This window comes from Oryx dammah, unplaced genomic scaffold, assembly GCF_014754425.2.
Source record: "Oryx dammah isolate SB20612 unplaced genomic scaffold, SCBI_Odam_1.1 HiC_scaffold_28, whole genome shotgun sequence".
NCBI classification, from domain to species: domain Eukaryota; kingdom Metazoa; phylum Chordata; class Mammalia; order Artiodactyla; family Bovidae; genus Oryx; species Oryx dammah.
Window position 1 is genome coordinate 115,517,831 of NW_024070212.1, and position 10,508 is coordinate 115,528,338.

Here is a 10,508-nt window from a genome sequence, read left to right on the forward strand (position 1 = left end):
CCCGCCCCCCCCCCCCCCGCCCCCCGCGGGGCCCCCCCCCGCGCCCCCGCCGGCGCCGGCCCCGCGGTTGGGGGGACACGGGGAAACAGTCCCAGGCAGCAAGTGGAGGCCCTGCAGCAGGAGCAGAGGTGGTGGGAGAGGTCAGTGGAGGAAGGCAGGGGAGGGGTGGGGGAGGGAGGGGGAGACACAGCCCAGGGCAGCAAGTGGAGGCCCTGTAGCAGGAGCAGAGGTTGGGGGGAAGGTCCGTGGAGGAGGGCGGGTAAGGGGGTGGGAGCCTGGAGGAGGCGGGGGAGACCTCCCCTCTCAATCCTCTTTCTTACCTCCTCCCCCAAGGAAAGTACATTGCTTCTTCATTCGCGGCCTAACATGCATTTCTCTGTAGCAGCTAGGAAAGCTCTGCGTTCAGTGTTCGGAATCCCGAGATTCAGACATACAAAAGGCAGGAAACTTTGCAGTTTGGATACCATGTTTATCATGTGTCTTATCGAAATCCCCAAAGTTTTATGACTGTAACTTGAAAGTATTTTAAATTTTTTACTTGGAAAAAGTACATTTATATTTTTATCCTTTCCCTCCCCGCCTTTGGATACAATGAGTAATTCACTTTTGTTACCTTCCATTGTTTTAATTAAGAAGCCAGTGTAGGGACTTCCCTGGTGATCCAGTGGTTAAGACGCTGCACTCCCAACACAGGGGCCCTGGGTTCAGTCCCCAGTCGGGGAACTAAGATCCCCACATGCCGCACGACGACAATGCGGCCAGAAAGAAAAGTGTCAGATGGGAAAGGAGAGAGGTCCTCACGAGCCCCGGCTTGTGTCCTGGCAGCATCACGGACGGCACCGTGGAGCCCCTGAAGGCAGAGCTGGCAGAGCTGGAGCAGCTGGTCAGGGACCAGCAGGACAAGATCTGTGCCGTGAAGGCCAGCATCCTGAAGAACGAGGAGAAGATCCAGAAGATGGTGTACAGCATCAACCTGAGTTCCAGGAGGTGAGAGCTCAAAGCTGCAGACTCCAGGGGGGTCCCTCGGCCTGCGCGTGAGGAGGAGGCTGGCATTTCGCTTCCGGTGCGAGGTTTCCGTCTGAAGGCGGCGGTGAGCAGCTCACAGCGTCATCCTCCTGGTTTTTAGAGCTTTACCACCTCAGGCACATTCCGTCTAGGAGAGACCCTGTTTCCCTGCCTTCCTCTGCTGGAACACTCGCTAGTTACAAACGGCTCTTGCGGATGCCACTGATGGGAGATGTTTCTCTGCAAGCCTGGTCTCTCCCGTCAGCTGTTCGGTTCTGGGCCGGTCCGTCCAGTGGGCGAGCGGTGCTGGGACCACCCGGGACGTGGGGGTCTGAGACGGCAGACTCCGAGCCTGCTGACAGGACTGCTCGAGCCCCGAGTGCGGCTGGCTGCACGTTTTGACAGGAGCCTTATAAATGCAATGAGGCCCAAAGAGCAGAGACTTAACTTTTTAGCTCACTTCCACTTGCAAAGGGTTCATTTCAGCCCATGTCTTTATAAGGTACCCACGAACTCTAGTTTTTAACCTGTCATTGCGTGTACCTTAACGCAATTTTCTTATTGCTCCCTATTACGGTTTGCTTATTTTTCCAGCCCTTAAAAGTTCATATATTTAAAAAGGAGATTTGACTGTGGCCTTTGCGGGCTTCTTCTGACCTGAGAGTATCATAGGCTGGACCCTCACTTTCTTCAGTCTCGAGCCCCTGGGCTTCCCCACGAGCACATCAGTGCAGCTGCGGGACCCCTCATCCTCTCTAGAAGCAAAGCTTGCTCTTCAGGCCAATGCCAGGCCTGTCCCTTTGCCCAGGTGTAAGCACCTGGGCACCTCAGAGACAGGTGGCTTAGGAAAAACCCACGGAAAGAAGACTTTAAAGGATGCACAGATTTGCAGAATTTTTTCATGTTACCATTTTTTAGAAATGTTTTTTTAAAGCGAAAGTTTTTTTTTTAAACATGGTTTATATTTAGTTTTTCACTACATATAATATTGTAAATACTAAAGTCTTATATTTGTGTATAAAGGATTTCACTGTTTGGAGACATGCTTACGGGTCTTAAAGTCTGAGTCCTGACACTTGTATTCTAGATACTGTTATTTATGATGTAACCCAAGCAGTGTCATTTTAAATGTTAGAATTTCCTGAGAAAGTTTTGTTTCTTTAAAAGATTAGCACAGATGGCACAGTTAAGTTTTTCCTTAGTGTAATTTCCAAAATAAATCTGTTACAAAGGTCGTTCTATGATTTTTGAAGCTAAGTTCAAGATTGGATTATTAAGATGTGCCATTGTGAAACACTGGTCTTTTTCTCCTTTCTGTAGTTAACCATAAAATTCTGTTTGCTGAAATGACACTAGATATTAACACATCATTGGAGGAGGGGAGGTATGCCAGTTACCCAGGCCTTCCTATGTCCACAGTCTCTTTTCCACTGACTCAAGTGACAGCCACCACCCCAAAGGTACCCTGTTTTGCATCAGGTGAGGAAGTCTGCCGTATATGAATTTGTATGTAAGACTAGAGTTTTTGTGTTGCAAAAAAATCGCATACATTGTATGTGAGTCAAATTTTGTATGAAATAGTCTCTCAAATTGTATCATAAAATTTATTTTTATTTTATACATAAATCATTAAAAATAATCACCTGTTTTTTTCTATCAGTGTATGGGGTTGTGCAGTTCAGTTCACACCTGGAAAAAAGCATATGGATTTTTAAAACTTCAGCATGTATGCAGTTTATTTTTCTGTGAAGACAGTTAAGGGAAATTTATATTTTCACTCATGATACCCCTTTTCTGTTTAAATTGGAGTCTTATATAAGGCAGGTAAACACTTTTCAGGAATTTTATGATCATTCATGAAGTCCTAGGAAGTCACTGCATGTGGTTATGACTGTATTCAACACAGATGAATAAATCTTGTTATTTATGATTTTGATAAAATATGCAAATAAGATTATTAAATGTTTTCCTCTGGTTTGGCATGTAAGTTTTCAGGAAGTACTGGAGTCATACTCTAGACATTTTAATTAAAGACAATTGAGCTGATTGGACTGACGCATTTATATTTAAAGGAAATACATCAACCATTGAAAAAATGACTTGGAGACTAAAATTCACGCTTTCTACTTTGATGTTCATACTTGTTTTTCCTCTCAATAAGCAACTTGAAAACTAGTAACTGGACTCTAGGAAGAGAGGTTGGTAGTGTTCAGTGACAGTGTAAGTGGAGTTGGGGGCTTTGGGGGTCTGGAGTCCTCAGCCGGTCGACAGGTGCCCCTGAAGTATTCCTGGACTTCTTCAAGCCACCCTGAGCTGACCAGGATGTGTCTTCCACTGACGTGTGCAGTGTGGGGGGACTTGAGTGTGAGGAGAGGCGGCCAGACCTCTCCCGGCTTTTGAATAAACAGCGTGGTGTCCCCAGTCACAGGCTTAGGGTGACCAACCAGCTTGAGCTCCCACAAAAACGAGGTTTCAGAATGAGACTGCCTTTGGATGTATCTTCCCTGAAAAGTTTATAAAAACAATCAAAAAAGGAATAAAAATTATTCGGTTTCTCCTTTTTCCTAAAAAAAAAGAAGAATGACATTGCCCGTAAGACCCTGTGCTCAGGCAGCCCACCCTGAAGGGTTTCCGTACAGACTGGACTCCCCTCCCAGCTCCGGGGTCTTCCACCCACTCGCAGGGAGGCAGAGAGAGGTCATCTCATTCCTCATGGCCCCCCGCACCCCCCACCCCGCCAGGAGCCCACCAGCCAGGAAAGCAGGTGTGTGAGTCCCAGGGCTGCTGGGACAGGAGGAAGCCCCCAGCACGTCCACTCCCTGAGAGAGCTCACCTCCGTCCCATGATGCTCTTTATTAATAAAAAGGCTGTGTGTTTTTCTAAAAAGTGTCCTGGCAAGCACAGTTTAACACAGGCTTTACCGGCGGGCAGAAAGAAGCTCCTGAAAGAACCCCCTTCTGATCATGTGTGTTTCGATGGAGGGAAGTTGAAGAGGACTTTTTAAAAAATTCATTGAGAGAAATGACATTTAAATGGCTTCTGAAGCTACAAAAACTAGTGTTTAAGTCCATATTTAGAGCTGAGTTCCAGGTTGATTATCAGCTTCTTAAACCGAGGAAGTTGGTCTTTCTGGTAAGAAAATGGGGTTCATGGCCTTGCCTGGTGGTCCAGTGGTTAGGACTCCACGGTCTCACTGCCAAGGGCCCTGGGTCTTGCTCTGAACTGTAGACCGAAAGGCCCCCTACAAATCTGAAGGTCAAAGGTGGGGCCTGGACACTGACTTGCTCCCATCACTGCCCTCTGTCGTGTCTCTGGGTAGCACCTTGGCGTCTCAAAGCCCTGACAAGGCTCGTCATGGACAGCAAAGGGCAAACGGGCCAGTCGTTGAAGCCGGGGGTGGCCTGCCGGCTGGGGGTGCATCTCACTGGCCGCCGGGGTTATGCCCGGGATGTGCCCTCGCTCCGTGACTCCTGGACCTTTCCCCTCAGCCCACTGACTGGCAGAGAAGGACCAGAGTGCACCATGTGGGGGAGCGCAGGTCCCGCTCCCAGCCGGACCCCACCTCTCCAGGTAAATTCTGCTCTCGTCAAGGTGGTCTCCTCTGCTGACAGGCTCTTCTTTTCCCTAAACCCCATAGGCTTAGGCAGGAAACTTGGTGGGAAGGAGGCCAGGGGCCTGGGGAGAGCTCCGGACTTTGGGTCTGTGTGGCCTGGACACCTCCCACCTCACCCCTGAGCTCAGATGCCGGGACAGGGTCACCAGCCCCTCAGTACCAAGGGCTTCTCGAGAGTTCTAGCTCACACGAGGCTCCTGCCCACCCCTCTATCCTGCAGGGCAGCTGGTCCCCATCAGTTTGGCAGGGGGCCCCACGTCTCCTTCCTGCCCCGTGGAGCAAATGTGCCCCCGACGCACATTAAGCCCGAGACTGCTCCCTCTCCCGTGTGTGGCGTGCCGGCCGCGAGTGTTTTCCTGTGGGAGACCAGAACCGTGGTGTGCGCCGAGGCAAGTCCTGTCCAGGCCTCCGCCCGAGGACACACATGGCTGGACGCCACAGACACGTCTCTTGGCCTGTGGCCACTGCGGGGGACTCGGGCCTCCTAGCTGCTGGTGCCGAGGAGGGATGTGGGCCCCTTTGGGGCTGAGGGTTCTCCGTAAAGTGCATCAAGCCCTCTGACCTGGGCAGTGAGCAGCCAGCACCCTGAGCAGACACCGAGCACCCTGCCTGGTGGACAGACAGACAGGGCCGGGGGGGCACGGGTCTCCCCAGGGCCCAGCCGTCCTCCTGGTCCTAGCCACGGGAAGCGCAGAGGGACGGGACCAGACAAGGAAGGATGCCCCAGAACAGGAGGCTGAGCAAGTGAAGGACTCCCTGACACGGGACTGGACTCCAGCTCTGCCGCAGGGACCCTTGGCTACTGCTGCCCGGGAGGTGGAGAAGGGGGTCGTGAAGGTGGGCCAGGACGCACCACAGGGCAGGGCCCGAGAGAAGGTGAGTCCACGTGCTCAGCGGGCACAGAGCCCACGGCAGGTGCAGCCCTCGGGGACACATGTCGACCTTTCTCCCCAGTCTGTAAACTAGAGAGTAAAAACAAAAATCCCCGTGACATTACTGAAGAAATGTCAGCTGGTAACACACTGTAACACTATAGTAATTGAGCAGAATGGAACCGGTATGGGAAAATATAAATTAATCAATGAAAGAGCACAGGAACCCCCAGCCAGGTACATAAATCCTAGGAATTTTAATTTCTAATAAATGTGGTACTTCAAAGCAAAAATAATTCAGATCGTTGTCCAAATTAATGGCGTTAGAACATATGGTTCTCCATATGGCAAAGAATATTACATACAAAAATAAATTCCAAAAAATTAAAAAGTTCCAAAAATATGAGAATACTAGAAGAGAATAATTGGAGAATACGTATAGCATGTGTAAAACTGTTTATATAATATAGTGATATATGCATTATACTATTCATAAATTTATTTGTGATAATTCTATTTTGTGAGAGGCAGTGTGATACATGGGAATAAAGCATTGGAGGAGAGCACAGGGACACCCCTGGTGGTCCAGTTGGCTTAGACTCCACAGTCCCAGTGCGAGGGGCGTGGGTTGGATCACTGGTCAGGGAACTAGATCCCACAGGCCCCAGCAACGAGTCTGCCTGCTGCAGCTAAGACCTGGCACAGCCAAATAAATAAATATAGACATTTAAAAAAGATGAGCGCATACGAATTGCTAAACATATTTTAGGGTGAAAAAGAACTTTCTTTTTCAGAAGCCATAAATGAAAAAAATTATATTGATACTTGGCTCTGTAAGAAATAAAAGCTTCTATGTAACCAAGCAAAAGTGAAAAATGGCTCACTGGGAGAAATATTTGCAATATCTCTAACAAAGAGTTAATATCCATAATATTCTTTAATAAGAAAAATACTTTTAGCCCAGTTGAATGATGGAAGGAAGATATAAATAAGCAGTCAATTCGTGGAAGAATCTGGAAACCAACATTTGGCCTTATTCTCCAGGAATAACAGGGCAGAGAGTTTGGGAATCCAGGCTGGAGAGAGTGACCGGAGTTGGGACCCCAGCAGGTCAGGGTGTCCAGCCCTCAGCCTAGGGAGGGCTCATTTGTTAGCTGGAGACTTTGGGCAGATGGCCTACGTTTTTGCCTCACTTTCCCCTGTGTTTGGTTGGGTTCATCCACATGGTTACTGCTTCATAGGATGTTGTCAGAGGATAAATGTGACTGGTTATAAAGTACAAAGATCAATAATTGGCTTGTAGTAGCTCTCTATAAGCACTGAAAAGCACTCTGTCTTTCTGGAAAGAGAAGGAAGGTGCCAGTGAGCGGGGTCCGTGGCAGCCACGGCCACCACAAGGGAGGACTCGGCTCTCAGAACGCAGCCCACCCTGGGGTCTCCCGCTGCATTTCTCTCTGCACAGACCCCAGCCAAAAAAAAAGCATTCATGTAATGTTGGTGATGGACAAGGAGGCCTGGCATCCTGCAGTCCATGGGGTCGCAAAGAGTCAGACACAACTAACACATTTTCTCCTGTGAGCCTCTCCGGGGCTGGGAGTCAGGCCTTAGCTACCCATTCTCCAGATGAGAAGGCTGAGGCTGTGAGGGCACAGGCCTTGGTCAGGTCTAAGTCCCAGGCGTGTTGTCCAGTGGCCTCTGGGGTAAGCAGACCTGGGCTGAGTGTCAGAGCACGAGGCTGGCTCCGGATCCCAGGAGGGCAGGCAGCTCAGAGGGTATCGCTGGCCTTTGGGCTGAGGACACGTGGCCTGCGGGTCCCCGAGGTGGGTTCCTCTTGCTTATTCTGTCGTCTGGGTGAGCACACAGCTAAGAAAGGATGAGTGAGTGATTTCTACAAACCCCTGGGTGTTCTGGCTGGTGCCACGGCAAGGGCAGCCCCGGCCGGTGTGCGCACGGTACACTGACCAGCTGCGGGGGCCGCAGGTCACCCCTGTCCGGCCTCAAACCAGACACCAGAGCCCGGACCTTAGTACTTGGCCCATCTGCCTGGGCTTGTGGGCTGGACCCACTGACCCATTAGGCACAGGGCCAGGGCTCACGGCGCTTCTAGCAGCCCAGGGAAGTGCTTTTTTTATAATGAAAAACTAACTTTTGAGTGAGAGTCAATGTTTAAGTGTGTAATGGTTAAACATCTGCCCTTATAGCAATGTGGTTGTAAAATAGAATTTTTAATATTTTTTTGTGGAGGAAGGGCCTCCAGAGGCTCAGCTGCCATGGGCCCTCGTGCAGCCTGAGGCCTCCCGGCCTCTGGGACTCAGGCCGTCCCAGCCCCATGTGGCTGGACCCACCGCGGAGGGGACCTCACCCCCACGCCGCCCGTACGCGCCCCAGAGCAGAGTGGAGCCGCGTTCTTCCGGTGGGTTTTCCATTTCCAGGGATTAGGGCTCGGAAGGAAAGCGTCTTTGGGGCAGTTTCAACACAAACACCAGAATGCACTTAAAAATAGAGCTCGCAAATAGAAACCCTGAAACCATGGCTTTCAGGCAGGCATTAAGCGCGTTCAGCTGGGGGCAAAATCACACCTCCCCGCAGGAACGTGGTCCTTGCAGCCCGCGGTACCGGGGAAGGAGCCTGTCCCCTTAGCGGTGGCTTCTGTGACCCTCTGCCAGTGTGTCCCCCAGACGGGGCTTGTGGACCAGCCTCCACCCCCCAACAAGACTGTCTCCTACCGCCTGTAAAACTGCAGGCCCCTCTCAGGGTTCCCCCTATTTTGACACCTGCCAGAACACCATTTGTGGTTTTAAAGTGAGATTCTTAGACTCCTTAGCGACAGAAGGAAAGAGCAGCGTGGGTCTCCGGGGTGAGCATTACCCTCACTGTCCCTCCAGGAGGAGCCTGGCAGGGCCCTGCCCGAGAGACCCCTCTGGACCTCCAAAGCCCCCGCCACAGACAATGGTATCGTGAGGGCCTGAGCACAGGTCGGGGTGCAGGGTAAGCTGGAGCCGCTCGCACAAGCGATTGCTAAACTTTTCGGAACTCTGAGGTGTTGTGTTGAAAACGAAGTAAGTGGATGCTGAAAATTCACCTCTGCTTAGCTTAATTACTTGATCACTTTCTGCTCTAGTCTGCACCTTCGGGGCCACCTGTCGGGTGTGTAGAGTATAGACTATGTGTACTTTGCCCGCTCCAAAGTCAGTTGTCACTTTGGGCTAAGGCTGGAGTATTTACATCGGGGAAACTGGAAGATCTGACCCAGTGAGAGTGATAATAAAGTGTGTGTGTCTGCAGCCATTCCATGCGGAATAGCACAAAAGAAATCGAGGCAGTTCATTTCAGTATTCAAAAATGATCATTCAGTTCAGCAGAGTAATCACTCACGTCATTGCTAAACAAGCCAGGTTCCTCTGTAGAAACTGGTCGGATATCTTTCCTCTTACTTGTGAAAACAAGTGGAACTGTTAACCCGCATTTACGCCAGGGCTACATTTGGCAATTGCAGCCGTAGGTTGACTGTGAACCCAAGTGTTCAGCAAAAATCCACAAAAGCATTCTGTGAGACTTGATTACTGACCTATAATGGCATTTGTAATAAAGAGTATTGTGTATTTTATGGGGTTTCCCAGGTGGCTTAGTGGTAAAGAACCCACCTGCCTATGCAGGAGACCTCGGTTCGATCCCTGGGTCGGGAAGATCCCCTGGAGAAGGAAGCGGCATCCCACTCCAGTATTCTTGCCTGGGAAATCCTGTGGACTGAGAAGCCTGATGGGCTACAGTCCACGGGGTCGCGAAAGAGTCAGACGTGACTTAGTGACTAGACAACATCGTGCATTTTATTATCTGTAAACTATGTGCTACACACATTTGCACCACCACCATTTCGAGACTATATTGTTACCTATGGTCTCACTCTTGGCATTTGTCATTCCCCTCCCTCGGGTCAGGGGAGGAGAGGTCTTCCGTGTGGCCTCTGCTTCTGACAGGGCCTCCTCAAAGTTCTGGGCCTCATCCCTGCAGGAGGCAGGGGATCTGGGCTCCGGGAAAGATCAGAGGCTCCCAGCCCCGGGCAGGTCTGCAAACCCTTCTCAGGAGCAGTGACGGCGGGGGTGGGGGTGTCTGCCCCGCCTCCCAGAGCTGACCTTTCGCAGTGAGGTCTTCAGGCTGCATTTCTACCGGGTCCCCAGGTCCTTGTAAAGGGCTGGTCCACTAGAGCTGCAGGGGATGCAGGCAAGGTGTGCCAATTGCTTTCTAAGTGACCACACCTATCCTGCTTCCCGACAAAACAGCCTTTGAGCTGACAGCTCCTCCAGGCTCTGCTTTCTCAAACACACACACTCAGGGGCTTTGGGTGTGGGCCCCTGCCCCCTGGATTTGGTGGGCTCAGGGGTACTGTGGTCCTCCTCAGGGTCAGCTGGGTCTCCAGGATCAGAGAAGAGGCAGAGGACTTGGGGGCAGGGTGGGGTGGGAGCACTGTAGACACAGCGGATCTGGCCTCATGGACCCGGGGCCCCGCCAGTGGCACCCTGCACCTGGGAAGGCAGGGGGTGGAGGCGCAGGTCTCTGACCGCCCAGCACCCTTCCGCTGACCCTGCTTGAGTGGCTGGTCCCGGGGACCAGAAGGTGGCCCTGGGGGTTCCCTGGGCTCTGCTCACACAGCTACTCTACTTTCTCTTAACAGCCTTCATTGTTTTAGCTTTCCGCTTAGTTACTATTTGTTCAGGGGCTTCCCTGGTGGCTCAGTGCTAAAGAACCTGCCTGCCAGTGCAGGGGACACAGGTTCGATCCTCGGTCCAGGAAGATCCCACATGCTGTGGGGCGAGTGAGCCCACGCACGGGAAATACTAAAGCCCGGGTGTCCAGAGCCTGTGCTCCCCGACAAGAGAAGCCGCTGTGACGAGAAGCAACAAAGGGTAGCACCTCGACTGTGGACCTACACGGAGTTTATTAAAAGGTATTGTACGATTTGTGGGGCCTCCTGGTGGCTCAACAGTAAAGAATCTGCCTGCAGCGCAGGAGACACGGGT

The 10,508-nt window shown here is 51.3% G+C and overlaps 1 protein-coding gene across 2 annotated transcripts in view; it reads left to right on the top strand.

Moving 5' to 3' along the window:
- TRAF3IP1 (TRAF3 interacting protein 1) overlaps positions 1-3,101 on the top strand; it is a 60,972-nt gene extending 57,871 nt beyond the window's left edge. For both annotated transcript variants that reach the window (XM_040231904.1, XM_040231903.1), the window contains one exon: positions 826-3,101. In XM_040231904.1, coding sequence (XP_040087838.1) covers positions 826-991 — 166 coding nt within the window. In that variant the 3' untranslated portion in view covers positions 992-3,101. The remainder of the gene's footprint in view (positions 1-825) is intronic.
- The last annotated feature ends 7,407 nt before the right edge of the window (positions 3,102-10,508 follow it).